Source organism: Poromitra crassiceps, assembly GCF_964638095.1.
Source record: "Poromitra crassiceps genome assembly, chromosome: 4".
NCBI classification, from domain to species: domain Eukaryota; kingdom Metazoa; phylum Chordata; class Actinopteri; order Beryciformes; family Melamphaidae; genus Poromitra; species Poromitra crassiceps.
Window position 1 is genome coordinate 16,839,692 of NC_139626.1, and position 16,340 is coordinate 16,856,031.

At 45.0% G+C, this 16,340-nt stretch overlaps 1 protein-coding gene across 3 annotated transcripts in view; it reads left to right on the forward strand.

The window, feature by feature from the left end:
• LOC310774700 (rho GTPase-activating protein 22-like) overlaps positions 1-15,977 on the forward strand; it is a gene marked incomplete at both ends in the record, with an annotated part of 43,868 nt that extends 27,891 nt beyond the window's left edge. The window contains 8 exons of one of the 3 annotated variants that reach the window (XM_083634823.1): positions 1,003-1,131; positions 8,918-9,125; positions 9,605-9,737; positions 9,995-10,068; positions 10,923-11,044; positions 12,693-12,988; positions 13,394-14,106; positions 15,755-15,977. In XM_083634823.1, coding sequence (XP_083490949.1) covers positions 1,003-1,131; positions 8,918-9,125; positions 9,605-9,737; positions 9,995-10,068; positions 10,923-11,044; positions 12,693-12,988; positions 13,394-14,106; positions 15,755-15,977 — 1,898 coding nt within the window. Of the gene's footprint in view, positions 1-1,002; positions 1,132-8,917; positions 9,126-9,604; positions 9,738-9,994; positions 10,069-10,922; positions 11,045-12,692; positions 12,989-13,349; positions 14,107-15,754 lie in introns of all 3 variants that reach the window. The other 2 variants (XM_083634821.1, XM_083634822.1) reach the window with 2 other exon arrangements.
• Positions 15,978-16,340: the final 363 nt, after the last annotated feature.

The window sequence follows — 16,340 nt, forward strand, 5'->3', positions numbered from 1 at the left end:
GTTTCAAAGTGTGTTTTCCACCCAGTCTATTTTTGGAATCCCCCACCAGACGTGGGGAGCGTTGATCCACGTCCCACCGTCAAATTTTTTTTTTTTTTTTTTAAGCCGAGATAACTCGTCATTGGCAGTGAACCGTTGGATTCTGTAAGCCGAGATATCTCGTCAATGGCAGTGAACGTGTTAAGATACTGTTTATTTGTTTACAGTTTCTTTGCCTTCTTTAAGCAGCACACACCAGTACAACCAAAACCCAAAACAGAATTGAGTACAACAGTATGTTAAATAATAGTAAACAGTCAAATACTGTAAATGCTTAGTAGTCACTCTCTGTAACTCTCTCTGTAACTCTCTGAGTTTTTGTATTAATTGTAATACATTAAGGTACAAAATATAAAACAACTTTCACTGAGTTTTAAACCAAGGAGGTCCAGAGTACTCGGGCCAGAGTATTGGGACGTTCTCCCGATACCGATACGAGTACTTGAGTACGGTATCGGCGCCAAGTACCGATACCAGTATCGGTATCGGCCCATCTCTAATAATGTGGCAGCCTGTATGTCCAAGACACATTTCCCTCAAGACAAATACAATAATCTTGAATCTTGAAATTCACAAACTTTCAAGGACCCGTGGCCGTGGGGTCCCTGATTCTGGGGTCAGAGGAATAATGTGTTCCCTTTGCACTCCTTACTAACCTACTAACCTACAACATGTGGCTGAATCGACCTCTGCACTCACAAGTTGTTTTGTTTCGGAGTCTGAGCAAAATAAGTCATGTGGAGGATATAAGAGCTCAATGCCTGAAATGACAAGTGGAAATAAAGTAAATAGTGCAATACTGCCATCTAGTGGTGACTCTGAAGGCATTAGGGAAATGGTTTTGGGGGTTCAGAGATGTTTTAAGTCACTAGGCATCTCGCGCGCCGTGCCCAATAAGTGAGCATATAACTCATTTTGTCCCTGTTACGCCTCTCCCCCCCCCCCCCCATCCCCCCTTCTCAGGTGGGACAGGAGAGAAGGACCGGACAGCAATCAGCCATGAAGCCTTCCTACTCATGGCCAACTCTCAGAGCGACATGGACGACTGGGTCAAGGCCGTGCGCCGCGTCATCTGGGCGCCGTTCGGCGGAGGTAAACCCCAAGCAACAACAAAATAGCCAACATTTAGAAGTTCACTTTCGGAAGCGCAGAAAGGCTGCAGGTTCGCGTCTAAACACGCTAAAGAGCACACAACCAGCACCTGATAGAAACAGTCAATGTGGATCCAAACTTTTGAAGGTTCCTCGAGGGATTCCTTCTCTCAAATCATTATGAAAAGATGGTCGAAAAATCGGTCCCCAAAGGGTCAGCGAATGACAAATAAAGGCGGGCACCATCATATGATGCACAAAACAAATACAAAGCAAGTATTTATTTGAAGTATGTGTAGGCTATGTGTTAGCACTATTTAACAAATAAACGTATTGTCTGGCTTGTAGCAATGCATACGATACATTAACTAGAGGGCACTCGTAGAGTGCGTACTGTACCTCCGCCAAACTTTATACAAAGTTCTGTGGTGTTACATGAATCTGTTTGGAATTCAAGTGCCTTTTTGTGATTGCCCACACCCATTACCATGCCCCATTTTGGCCAGAGGGTGTGGAAAGTTACTCAGTTCTAAGTTGGCCCATTAGCAAATAGCAACCCTTCAACTAAGTCTTGTGCAAATCTGTTCATAACTTTTTGAGATAACCTGCCCACAAACGGGCGAAAACCATACACCGTCAAAATATGGACAGAGTCAGCGTGACGTCCCATCATTGGTTTTTAGTTTTTTGGACTCCCGTTTTGAAGCCTAGCGTGGCCGTCGCCATCTTGGGGTTCTTGTGCAGCTCATGCAAGGCGGCACGAGACGAGGCGTTTCCCAGAGCTGCAGCTCCGCCTGCTATCACTGTTAATCACCCCCAAAAGATCCTCTTTTCTATTGTGTATTTTACTAAACGGGCAAGTTCTATAAAAATGCACCCCCTGTATGGTTATGAAAGGTAAACATAGCTTTATAGGCCAAAACCATGTTTTGAACCAGGCTGTAAACATGCTTGTTCGCCAAATATCAACCAAATATCTTTGTACTGTAACTTTTTACTAAAGGAGTTTACACACAGAATATGTTTGTTTCGTATGCATTTTTTAAAAATCTGTCATCCGTCACGCACAGAAACTTTGCACACTGAGTCCAATGGGAATGGTAACCATATCATACTGGACACAGGGCTCCATCAATGCTCACCTTCACCTCGCCAAGCCGGCTGTGGAGCACTGTGGCCGGGTGCTGCAGCACCGCACCCTGGGGAGAGGGAGCAGAGAGGGGCCAGTGAGGTGGAGCAAAGGTGGAGAAAATCAAACCTGTTCCGAAAACTTTAATGACAGATGAAAGTTTCTGAGTCAGTGTGTAATTATGAGTGATAAAACATGAGCTCGTATTTATTTTAAAACGACAATTTTGGACGAAAAATGCGGACTTGGTGTGCAAAAGCCTTAACAGATGAGTGAAAACAAAGCCTCCTTCCTCAACTTTCCAGTTTTAAGTTCCATCCAAGTTTCCAAGTACCTTTCAAGCAGTACAGTAGCCTTTATATTCCAGTTCAAAAGGACATACAGTCTGGAAAACAACTCCAATATGTATTTGCCTCGAGAAAGAAACATGGTACAAATATACATCCAAGACTTAGTATAGTCTGAGTGATGTCACAACGTCACAAGAGGTTTTGATAATCACTCATGCTGCTTTTCTGGATTGCAGATGAACTTTGACCCGGTTAAGCAGAACCTTCCAGGGTCTTTCTTACTTTCTTTTTTCTTGGGAGCGGTTTTTCTCAGCCTGTCTGCTCTGGTCTGGCTGTGTAACTGGTGTGCTTGACAGGAGTCCAGAAATACAAGCAGGCCAGTCTCAGTGTGAACTGGAAGTGGGATATGAGGAGCAGCTGGACAGCAGGTGTTATGTTACAAAGGAGCCATATATTAATGTGACATAGAACAAAACACCAATCATAAAGTGGATCACATCAGTGGTCCCATTTCTATTTTGGTCTTCATCTGCCAAGTTCAGGCCCTGTTGGCAGGATCAGATGCTCTCTCATCCCATCAGTTAGCAAACAATGCTAAAAATTACTCAATATATCACATATCAGGTCAGCTAAATTAGTAGCCACACAATTATTAAGGCACATCACATCTTATTCTGTTCTATCAAGCACTTTGGACTCATTAAAGCCACTATATACTGTAGCCTACATACAATTTAAATATACATCTAAAAGATAGAAGAGACAGTATCAGAATGCAAATTCACAATTACAGATTTATCTACATGGGAGTGCTTTAGGGGAAAATGTTGTCTCCCTTGGGCCGAAAAAGTTTGGGAACCCTTGTACATTAGTTCCCAAACTGTGGTCTGTGGACCACAGGATTGAGAACTTTTTAATTGAATTGGTCCTCAGAAACCTGTCTCTCCATCCGTATAATAGAGGTCATGTCCGTCAACCACAGTTCGAAAGAAGGTGAAGAGGATGACTTCCATTCCTTCATAATCAGTTTTTTGGCAACAGTTGTCCCCTGTGTTAGAGACTGTTGCACAGCTGTAGGGAAGTTCAGAGAAGATGGTAAGTTCTGCCTCCGGCTGGCATTGCACTCATTAACCCTGAGGAGTAGCCGGCTTGGGCCGATTTTCGGAAATATTGCAATATTCAGGAAATATCACAATTTTTTAAATTGACTTTCAAAGGCTGTAGCGGGCTCAGTTTTAAAGCCAGAGTGAAGTTTCTGGTATCATATAAAACTATAAGAGCTTTCCTAAGGCATCGATTGGTAACATGCAGGGGCGGTTCTAGGCCGTTTTTGGGTGGGCTTTAGCCCACCCAAAAATAGTCTCAGCCCACCCAAAAAAAATAGAGGCAAAAAAACCTTTTTTTTTTTTTTTTTTTTTTTTTTTTTTTTTAATCCCTCTCCAAATCCATGGTGGTCATTAGTAGCAGTTTCTGACTACACTCAATGCGCTGTGTGCATGTTTCCCCCCCCCCCCCCTCTATGTTCTTAGGGTGGGCTGAGACAAAAATTTAGGGGGGTTCAGCCCACCCGAAAAGTTTCTAGAACCGCGGCTGCGCAGGCGCTCCCTCCTCCATCTATCTGCCTAATCCCACATCACTTCACACAGGTCACACACAGTACAGCAGCGAAGTGGTCCTCCACAGTCCACACAATCGTTCTCCCCACTCATGATCAATGAAACTGAGGTGAGCATTGAACAGTCAGAGTCGTTAGTAGTTACTTAATTAGCGCATATTGATATGCAAATTAGCACGTAACGTTGTCGTAGGCTAAACAAAAGAACTTGTCGCTGTGCCTGCCAGACAAACAGGTGGACTGGAGGAAGGTAGGTAGGCTACCATGGCACCAGCCAGCCATGTCATGCTAGCTCGCAGTAAGCGGGTGTAAATGGATGTGATGTTTTTTGAGAAACATATGGGCATAAGTGACAAACATTTTCAAACGGGTCCCTTGTTATCTGAATGAAATTAAGCCCTTCAGAATCGCAAGTGGCTGCTTTACACAGCCTGTCTGATGTGATGATGACGATAGCTTAACATGCGTGCATGGCATCACTTATGTCTTGCTGTGATGTTAGTTCAGTATCTCAATAAAAGTTCTTACAGGCTTGTTATTTCCCTCTAAGGCAGGGATGTCAGAGATACGGCCCGCGGGCCGGATCCGGCCCACGGGCAGGTTTCATCCGGCCCGCGAGATGTTTTGGAATATTAAAAAATATATATATATATATTATTATTATTATTAAATTCGCACCCCATTATCATGAACTACGTGTGGCTAATAAGCAAGCTAAGAGTTCATTCATAAGTTAATTAACCTGCACTACAAGGAAGTATGTCAGTAGGTCATCAGGTGTAAACAAAGCCGCCATGATGCCACGCTGGAATTGAATCGCGCATTCAGCTACCTACCAAAAAACAAAAGAATCAACAAGATCAGGCGCGGACTGCATAATCGGGCACGTCGGGCAAATGCCCGGTGGCCTGGCCTGGCCTGGCCTGGCCTGCAAAAAAAAAAAAAAATTGTGCCCGCAGTCAGGCCACTCACTGAACAGCAAGCCAGGCGCCGCCTACTGGTTTACTAGTGGTTTTATTACTTTATTCAGGATTAAAGTGGGTGCATCTCATTGTAAAATTGGACTTGGCCCAAATTGGGCTTCAAACAGCCCAAATTGGGCTTCAAACGGCCCAAATCTGGCTTTAAACGACCCAAATTGGGCTTCAAACGGCCCACATCTGGCTTCAAACGGCCCAAATTGAGCTTTAAACGGCCCAAATTTTTCTGACGCCGGTACGCGCGTCGGCCCGTATCGGCCTGGCCTGCTTGGTATCTAATGCCCGGCCTGAATTATGATCCCAGTCCGCCCCTGAACAAGATGCTGTCGAAAAAGAGAAAGGTTGACACGGAATGCAGGCAGTTTCAAGAGAAATGGAAAGAGCAGTATTTCTTTTGTGAAGTAAATGGGTACAGTAAATGAGTCGAATTGATTTTAGTAAAAAAAAAATCCGGCCCCCATGAGGTCTCAGTTGAACAAATCCGGCCCTCTACCTAATATGAGTCTGACACCCCTGCTCTAAGGGACTGCAAGGCAGATATTTAAACAGCCTTGTTTGTGTACAGTACCAGTGGCATGGGAGTAATAAAAAGGGATTAAGGACCAGGACCCCTGGTGGTCAGTAAGATGGGCTGGTTGAGCCAATGTTAAAATGATCTTTATTTATTATTTATTTTTGCTTTAAAACTATTTTTTAATTTTCTGCTTAAAGTTCATGAAAAAAGTGGCATTCTTGTTTTTTCACACAATAATTTCATAATACCATTTGTAATGCCACCGTTGTAGTGCTGTTGTTCAAAATTAAAGTACATTTTCTCAGATTTATTGGTGTCTTTCTAGTCACACAATTTAATAGTCAGTGTTTACCATACACTGATCTATTTGTGGTGGTACACCCTACATAGATTTTGACCCCCACAAATACTGCCACATATTAATTTCAACTAGTTGACTGCAAACTCCTGCTTTAGTGCTTACAGTATATTATTATCTTGTCGGAATATTATTCCAGCCAATAAGTTAGGAAGTTCCCTTTTGATTTAATTTTACTTTTGTTTTGCCTACAAAGCAAAATGTTACTTTACTTGAAACTCCCCTGAAGTGATTTTGGTATTATTTATGCAAGCATAATTCTACCATATAGTAACCTGTATGCAGAATATATATAGTATATATAGGGAAACAATTATTTTTTCATTGCTGTAAAACCACAGAACGGTAAAGAAGATATTGATGTGTGTAGTTCTTCATAGATCTAGTCTCTTCATTTTGATCTCAAAGTGCGCCAGTTTGATCCATTTTTACTTGAAACTGTACAAAATTTTCTTCCGGGGGGGCATGCCCCCGGACCCCCCTAGGGGTTCAGTGGTCCATGACCTTTGGGTGGGCTGAGCCCACCCAAAGCTCTGATGCTAAAACCGCCCCTGGTAACATGTCATGCTAGCTTGCCAAGAAGGTGGCTAAATAACACTCAAAATTTAGGCTAAATTTTGGCGAGGGGAAAAAACGTTTTCATAGAGGTCCTCTTCACAGCCTCATGTTGGCAGGCCTATGTGTGTGTGTGTGTGTGTGTGTGTGTGTGTGTGTGACTGACTGATCATAAGCAATCAATCAATAATTTACTATCACACTGTGTGTGTGTGTGTGTGTGTGTGTGTGTGTGTGTGTGTGTGTGTGTGTGTGTGTGTGTGTGTGTGTGTGTGTGTGTGTGTGTGTGTGTGTGTGTGTGTCCATGTTGAACCAGTAGCCTAACTTGTTATTGAGCCTTTCTGATTAGGGGGGAGGGGGGCAGGGGGTTGGTATACGTAGTGGAAGTGGTCCCTGGGAAATGTGGTTTGGTACATAGTGGTACTTTTTTTTGGGGAAGTTTGGGAACCCCTGCTGTACATCATAATTATAGAGGGGTAAGAACAGGGGCATAAGTGTCATGGGGGGAAATTAGTTGTATAGCCTCTTGATGAGCTCTCTCTACTGCCAAAAGGGCAGGGTGTGAATTCTAAACCAATCCAGTTATTCATCAAAAACCAAAAGACTGAACACACTGAACTATTTGGGTCTTTGGCCCTGATGACTTTCTTAAATCAATCAATCAATCAAGCAATCAATCAAGCAATCAAGCAATCAATCAAGCAATCAAGCAATAAATACATGTTTTCATATTAAAGATGAAATTTTATAAACAAAGTCAGGATAAATCAGCCTATGGTCTTTTTGTTTGTTTGGCTCTGATGTAAAGTTGGTCAAATGTGGTCTTACGCGCCTGGTTCTCACCCTGGATATTTTCATATGATTGGGGGGGGGGGGGGGGGGAGGGGGTATCATTCATTAATAACCTGTCAGTGGTGACCCAGTGTGGGCGTTACCTCATGGCTCTAAAACAGACACCTCGGCCTCCAGCTTTATTTTCATCCGTCGTCTCGGGTTCTCCCGGGCTGTCTGCTGCTTGCTCCCCGCCCCAGCCCGCCCGCCCGCCTGCCCGCCGGCGGCTCCAGAATAGATCTGTCGCCAACTTATCTGCTCGTTAACAGACCTGCTCGTTAACAGTAGCACTGCGATCACAACCTGGTGCCCCACGGCCAGGCTGACATTTCCAGGCGCCCTCACTTCTCCCCCAGCCGACTGTCTGCAGGGTCCGAAGCGGCTCCGCTGCTGGGTTTTGTGGCACATTATAAATCGGTAAATGTGAAATTGGTTTATCTTAGTCTTATCTTATTGACCTGGTCGTGTCAGATGCCCGAGCCGGGCCCGGGATGGATGACCTTGGGGAAATCATGTGGTTTCGGGATGGTTTTGTATGAGAAACGCTCTCTGCTGCTCTGCAACCCATGTTCAGTCAATTACTACGACTACTGCGAACTGTCCGCCAGCTGCGACTGCTGCAACCAATCAACAGGTAAAACTCCCATTAATGAATTAACTCAATTAACCAATTAACACCTGTGTGGTGCCGCCATCTGGCTGCACTTATGATTTCCTGTTGTCTGCCTACGGGGTTAAATATTCAAACTTGTCTTTTATTATTTGTTGATGAGAGGGACTGATACTGTTTGCTTTTGATGCAATCCCTTTTCCAAGTACACATTGGTGCCTCTGCAGAAGCAGACACACCAGATCAATGATCCCAAAGTGGGATTTGGGAACCGCCAGGGGTCCTTGAGGGGTTTCCAGGCAAAAATGAGGATTAATAAGAAATGTGCACTATGAGAGAATATATAAGGATATTATTTAGCACTATGAGAGAATATATAATGATATTATTTCAAGCACTTTGAATTGCCTCTGTGTATGAAATGTGCTATACAAATAAACTTGCCTTGCCTTAATCAGAGGTTTCACTCCCCATCCACAGCATGCTATAGTTCTGTGCTAACTCACATATGGTCAAAAACTTATGAAATTCTTATCAAAATGAGGTATTTGTTCTAATACAGTATCTCTTTGGGGGTCCTTGACATTAAAAAAGAAAAAAAATATGGGAATCACACAAAAAGAGTGATTTCATGGCAAGAGCAGTAAAGATTTGTATTTTTTTTTTACATTGGCTGAAGCAACTCTGATAGATTATAATCACTAGAAGTTGAGCGCTCTTTTCTAGCGTCCCTCACTGGCTGAACTGGCAGTGCTCATTTCTACCGTGCCTCGTTGTTTTGCCCTTTAAGGTCTCGGCCGCTACATGACCTCCCCGCAACTCTACAACAAACGCAGATGTTTGCTTGGTGTGCCATGGCTGTCTGTCCTTGTTTGGAGATGTTTGAACTTGCTGTCTGTCCCCAGGTATCTTCGGGCAGCGTCTGGAGGACACGGTGCAGTATGAGAGGAAGTTGGGCCCCCGGCTGGCGCCGCTGCTGGTGGAGCAGTGTGTGGACTTCATCAGGGAGCGGGGCCTGCATGAGGAGGGGCTGTTCAGGATGCCGGGACAGGCCAACCTGGTCAAAGATCTGCAGGAGGCCTTTGACTGTGGAGACAAGCCTCTGTTTGACAGGTAGAACAGCCCGAGCAGGTTAAAGGAATGAGACAAGCCTCTGTTTGACAGGTAGAACAGCCGAGCAGGTTAAAGGAATACACGTTTTTTAGGAAATTGAGTTGTTAGTCAACTTAGCTGTTAAAAGATAGAAAGTTAGACACCAAATTCATACATGTGTCTCTGCCCTGGTAGATCATTGGATGTGGTGCTCAGTTAATCTGGTCCTGAGTAGAGCTGCGATGATTCATCGATTTATTTGTAAACTATTAAATTAATTGACATCGAGAGGTTAACCGACGATGAAAATAATTGTTAGACCTAGTAGTGAGCAAAACCTAATCATTTGATTCATAGTTTTTACCACACTGCCAGCAGGATGGAGAAAGAGATGGTACATCAGTGTTTTCCATCATTGTCTTCAGGTCACAGTAATATTGGGTTCCATCTGTTGTCAGCGCATCATGGATCTTTGCACTCTTTGCACCTCTCCCCTGCAGTAACACAGACGTCCACACGGTGGCGTCCTTGCTGAAGCTGTACCTGCGGGAGCTGCCTGAGCCGGTCATTCCCTTCTCCAAATACGACGACTTCCTAACCTGTGCACAGCTTCTGGCCAAAGACGAGGAGGAGGTGTGTGTGTATATGGTGATTCAAGATCCAACATGTTTATTTTCACTCCGTTGTACAAGTACACTCAAAACAAAAGTACACTCAAAACAAAAGCGCAAAAAGCAACAATATATAAATGAGATATAAATGAGACAGCATAAAAAAAACAGAAAAAACAGAGCAATAGGAATATAAATATGAAATAGTCAGTGTGTGTATACTGTATGCGTATGTATGTGTGTAGAAACTGTGTCTATGGTAAAATGTGTCTTTTTCAGGGGGTCCAGGAGCTTGGAAAGCAAGTGAGCACTCTACCTCTACCCAATTACAATCTCCTCAAGTACATATGCAAGTAAGTCCAGCAAGATGTGCCTTCTCCTACAATCTTTATCAAAGTACTACTGAGTAAGATGTGGGAAACATTATTATATTATATACAGCAGTGTGAGAATAGTAATAATAAAAGTAGGGTGCATTAAGTTCCAGTTATTAAATTGAACATCCGTAAGAGTGTGGATCATTATTTCATGTTGGATTATTGCACAAATATCAGTATTTAGCAGTTATTGCACATTGAGTTTCCACTAGGGGACAAAATGGCCCCGCCTCCCTGATCTGAAGCCGAGCGGTGGCTTCTTATTGGACTTCTGTGCTAGTCACTGATTGTCCATAACAAACACCATGTTCAAGCATAAGGATGCTCATAAGTGTACATGGTACCAGTCCAGAACACCCTAGGCCGAAGGTAAATGATCGATTTTGTTATCATATCATCTGATCTGGGGCCGCATGTATTGGACACTCCGGTGAAGAGAGGGTGGTGAGTTGGGTCAGGTGGTGGGGGAAGCCTCTGGACAGACCTGTGAGTTGGGTCAGGTGGTGGGGGAAGCCTCTGGACAGACCTGGCAAGTAGAGGGAATCAGGACAACAGCCGGATCATATCAGGCATACATTTTGAGTTGCAGACGAGTGGAGGAAGTCCGAGGCTATACTATTGACTGACTCAGAGTGTCTGACGCTCTGAGGGAGCCCTGAGGGATCCATGACATTGACATATCCAGAAAGAGATTTATGTCGCCGGTTTAGCAAGAATGACAACCTCTTGATGGTGGTCAGAAACAAATTACATCAGTTTTATGGTCCTTTCAATTGTCTGTTTTGATTGGTAACTTTTCCACTCCTCTGATATGTTTGATCTCTTCTCAGGTTCCTTGACGAGGTCCAGTCCCACTGTAGTGAGAACAAGATGAGTGTCCAGAACCTTGCCACAGTATTTGGACCAAATATCCTCCGACCCAAGATGGAGGACCCAGTAGCTATCATGGAGGGTATGAGCGATGTTCATTAACTCCATCCATGGTACTGCAGATTAGCTGAAGAATCATGTTAAAAAGCCCACACTGTACAGAACACACAGTACAGAACACCCTGTACAGATCACTTACCAGTACAGAACACACTGTACAGAACACTTAGCAGTACAGAACACACAGTACAGAACACTTACCAGTACAGAACACTTAGCAGTACAGAACACTTACCAGTACAGAACACTTAGCAGTACAGAACACACAGTACAGAACACTTAGCAGTACATAACACTTACCAGTACAGAACACTTAGCAGTACAGAACACACAGTACAGAACACTTAGCAGTACATAACACTTACCAGTACAGAACACTTAGCAGTACAGAACACACTGTACAGAACACTTAGCAGTACAGAACACACTGTACAGTACACTAAGCAGTACAGAACACCCTGTACAGAACACTTAGCAGTACAGAACACACTGTACAGTACACTAAGCAGTACAGAACACACTGTACAGAACACTTAGCAGTACAGAACACACAGTACAGAACACTTAGCAGTACAGAACACACTGTACAGAACACACAGTACAGAACACACAGTACAGAACACTTAGCAGTACAGAACACACTGTACAGAACACTTACCAGTACAGAACACACTGTACAGAACACTTAACAGTACAGAACACACTGTACAGAACACTTAGCAGTACAGAACACACTGTACAGAACACCCTGTACAGAACACTTAGCAGTACAGAACACCCTGTACAGAACACACAGTACAGAACACTTAGCAGTACAGAACACACTGTACAGAACACACAGTACAGAACACCCTGTACAGAACACACAGTACCGAACACCCTGTACAGAACACTTACCAGTACAGAACACACTGTACAGAACACGTAGCAGTACAGAACACACAGTACAGTACACTTAGCAGTACAGAACACCCTGAACAGAACACTTACCAGTACAGAACACCCGGTACAGAACACTTACCAGTACAGAACACAATGTACAGAACACTTAGCAGTACAGAACACATAGTACAGAACACCCTGTACAGAACACTTACCAGTACAGAACACACTGTACAGAACACTTACCAGTCAATGTTACGGTAAGCATCATGATAGCTATGTTGTTTCTCTTTATGACATGTATGAAAGTCTCCTCTCACTGATGATAACGCATGTACATAATCAACTCATACTTGGGCCAGGAGCTCAAACATTATCAACAGATTTGGCTGAAATTTGGTGAACAGACGCACAGACACTAAACTGTATATTAAATTTACTATAATGAACTTTTAACTGGTTATGAAACAGTCTGAAATGGACACTGATGCCTCTCAGCAAATGAGTGCTATTTGTATATAGTTATTCTCAATGCCTGTGCTGGAGTCGGTGCGTTAACAGTCATGTGTAAAAAGTAAAAGTACTATTAAAGACAATGTCTTTCTTTCACTCCCTTCCAAAAACAAATACCTGCAATAGCCAAGATCTTTACGGCATCAAGCGTGGTGCTCTTGGGAAATGCAGTCTGGGAAAGCACTACCGCTTTTGTCCACAGGGGCCGCTCAAATCAAAACAACTTGTAGCGGCTTTAATGATGTCCTCTCTGATTGTGTTCCCGTCTTCTCTAGGCACGACTCTGGTACAGCACCTGATGACCATCCTCATTAGAGAACACAACCGCTTGTACTCAGGGAGGGACCAGGAGGGACTCACTGTACCCCAAACCGAGCTCCCTGTGCAGGGGCAGCAGCTCCAGCATCGGAGCCTGGGAGCCTGGATCTCCGAGGAGGACCTCCAGAGTTGCCCGCTCTCCAACCCCGACCACGAGCTGCAGAGCAGTGCCTCATCCCTGGATGCTAAACTGTGTGCGGCTGTCACACCCACCCAGACCCCCAACCCAAACACTGCACCGAGAATAGGTGCAGTGAACATCCACTGTCTATGCTGTTATTTATTTTTTAACCCTAACCCTATTTATACTAACTAGTCCCGTGGGAGTTATACCCCTGCTGGGATTTTTTTTCTTACAGTTTTTAGAGACACACATTAACCCAGTGGAGTAGCTGGCTTGGGGGAGATTTGATATACGCAGTGGAAGTGGTCCCTGGGAAATTTGGTTTGGTACATAGTGGTACTTGGTCGGAAAAGTTTGGAAACCCCTGTCTTAGCACATTCATACTACCCTTAGTTATTCTATAACTTCTATATTCTATAACTAAGCTTCTTTTCTGGTTAGAAGCTAAATTGCATTTAGTTGTCTCAGTATTTGTAATGACAATATAAAGTTGAATCTAATCAATCTAATCCGATAGGGTCTTCATCGGGGAAGACGGAGACGGTGATCAGCCCCAGCAAACAATCTAAGACCATACCTTCCTGGAAATACTCGTTCAAAAGCTCCTCAGCGCCTCGCTCTCAGCCGCAGGCCAAGCAGGGCAGCGGTGGCTCTGCGGCTGATGTCACAAGCGTATCTTCTGGTGGTGGGGGAGCTGGGGGAGCTGGAGGCGGCGGTAACTGGCTGATGAACGGTCTGTCCTCGCTGAGGGGCCACCGGCGCACGTCCTCGGGCGAGCGATCCGCCCGCGACCGCGACTCCACAGGCTCCTCCCAGAGACTGTCCACCTACGACAACGTCACCTCCTCCTCCAGCATGGGGAGCGTGCCCAGTGTGGCCAGCACGCCCTGGTCCACCTCCTCTTGCGAGATCTCCGTCCCTGACTCAGGAGGCGGTGATCCTGCGGCCAAACAGAACTCTGGTGGAGGTGGAGACAAGGGGGAGTGGTTGGAGGGCCAGAGGGAGATTGGAGGGGTGGCGACAGACCGGCCGGGCTCTGAGCGGGAGGACAGCTGCGAGGCCATGGAGCTCTGCAGCAGCAGCGCCATCTGCAGCGAGAACGGGAATGTGGCAACGCCGGCTGGGGTGCCGTCCATCATCATGTCTGAGGATGGAGACGAAGGACCTGCAACGCTGGGCAGTCTGGTGGAAGGGCTGAAGGATGAGTTGAGGAACCAGAAGAGTACCTACGAGATCAGGATCAAGAAGTAAGTCTCGAGGTTCCCAAATGTTTTTCATGTGAAGGACGTCCATATAGATATGCTTTAGAGCAGGGGTTTTCAAAGTGGGAGGTGGGCCTCCCCAGGGGCTCTCCAAACTCTTTCAGGGGAGGCTCAGTGAATGGAAGTGTGTGTGTGTGTGGGGGGGGGGGGGGGGTGTATCACTCTAGTTATTACATTAGTTATCAGAAGGAGATCACGTAGAATAGCCTAATTGTGTGTGATTTGGTTAAAGAGATAGTTCAGAGATACAGTAGTTCTGGGGAATTTATTTAATTTTGTTTTTCTTATCCTGATGCTGCCAGATGGTCTGATCCCATGATCTCTGGTGAATTCAGCTGCTTTGCAAAGTTACTGTATGTTTTCCCCACTTCCCACTGCTCTTCAGGGCTCCTTACTCAGGAGATCTCTCCGATCGCTCCCAGTTTAGCGCCCTTTCACTCTCTCACGTTGATTTTCCTATAGAGATTTTTTCTCTGCCACCGTCTCTAGACATTATTTACCTTAGCTGGGCACTGAAGTGAAGACGGTTTTCCAAAGAGGAAAGCCTTTCTTCCCAGCTGTGTGTGTGTGTGTGTGTGTGTGTGTGTGTGTGTGTGTGTGTGTGTGTGTGTGTGTGTGTGTGTGTGTGTGTGTGTGTGTGTGTGTGTGTGTGTGTGTGTGTGTGTGTGTGGGATGTGGTAGACCCACGCGTTTGTATAAAATCCACTTTTTTGCAGTTAAAAGCATGTATCCACAAATTTGTTTCATCTTGTACTCACTGTGATATATAGTGGTGTATTGCACATAGAGTGGCAGCAGTGAAACCCATCAAGGATCCCTGGCGGTGCCCCCGCCCCCTCTGCTGCATGCCACCAGCTTTGGTGACTCCTCTGACAACTTAAGCTGTCACCATGCAACCTAGATTTCTTCTTCTTAGTGGCTGGTAGGGGTGGAGGTAGTGGAGAGAAATATTTTGTCAACAGGTTCAATGAGTCCCAACTTTCTCTGAACAGAGCGCTCACTTGCTACTGATTTGGGGACAGTTTTGTATTTTGCTCTTAAAGGCCCTATGTGTAAAATTTGGGAAGAAATGAATGTGCATAAAGTGTTTTTTATGCTCCGTAACGTAACTTAAAAAATGAGACGAGTCATGACTCTCGTATGTGTCGTACCATTCCTATGCTGTGCTGAATTCTATGAGCAGATTTTGGGTGCTCTCGGGCCGAGGTTTTGTGGAAAATCGGGCAGATGTGGCGTTTGTGCCTCTCAGCTAGAAGAATCTGAGGGCTAGCGTTAGCTAAGAAACTGAGTCCGCTAACATCAGCGAACGACCCACAACAGCACAGACTCCACTATGAAGTCCACTTAAGCAGAAAAAGGAAAAAGTGCTATTTAGTGAAGCCTGTCTGGGCAAACAGCAGCAGTGTGTGTGTGTGTGTGTGTGTGTGTGTGTAGACTAGGGCTGTCCCGTGGTCTCGCGCTAGCGACGTCTGGCTCCAAATAAGACTTGTATTTTTACGTAAAATAGTGAGCTTTAAGTTTTATCCCTCAAATTGAAAATGAGACATGAAAACATTTCATATTGTATCCATCCAGCAAAGGTGTTTGTCACTGACCTTTGCTAACTCCGTCTGTGTTTTGCTGCCCCCCTCAGGCTGGAGGAGTCCAGTGCAGCTCTGTGCGCCCACATGGAGCGTTTGGAACAAGAGATGGAACAAGAGAGGAAGAAGCAACGCATGCTGGAGATCAAACTACGTAACTCTGAGCGGGCGCGGCAGGACGCCGAGAACCGCAACCGGCTTCTGGAGAAAGAGATGGAGGATTTCTTTTCCACGTTGGGAGAACTGGCCCTTGGGGCGAGGACTAGCGACATATGAGACAACATGGCCACTCATTTGTCTGTGGCCAAAACGGTGGCTGATGTCAGGGGTTTGTATTTCCAGGAAGGGATCTTGCAAGGGCTTGCATCCTCCTCCATGAATCCTCAGAAAATCAGGGCGTTCCTTAAAAAAAGGGGGTAACCGGCCATATTTGTGTAAATTCAGGTCAAATTCAGAGGAACTGGAATATGAGACAAGACCTAAAATACAAACTGACTATATGGTACTTGTCAGAATAATCCCCCCAATGTCCATTGAGTGATTTCGACTTTCCTTGAAGTGCAGCAATACTCCCAAGCATGCTTGAAATGGAACGCCAGTAGAAGGAGACTCGGCACTCTTGTGATTCCCCAGGAAGTC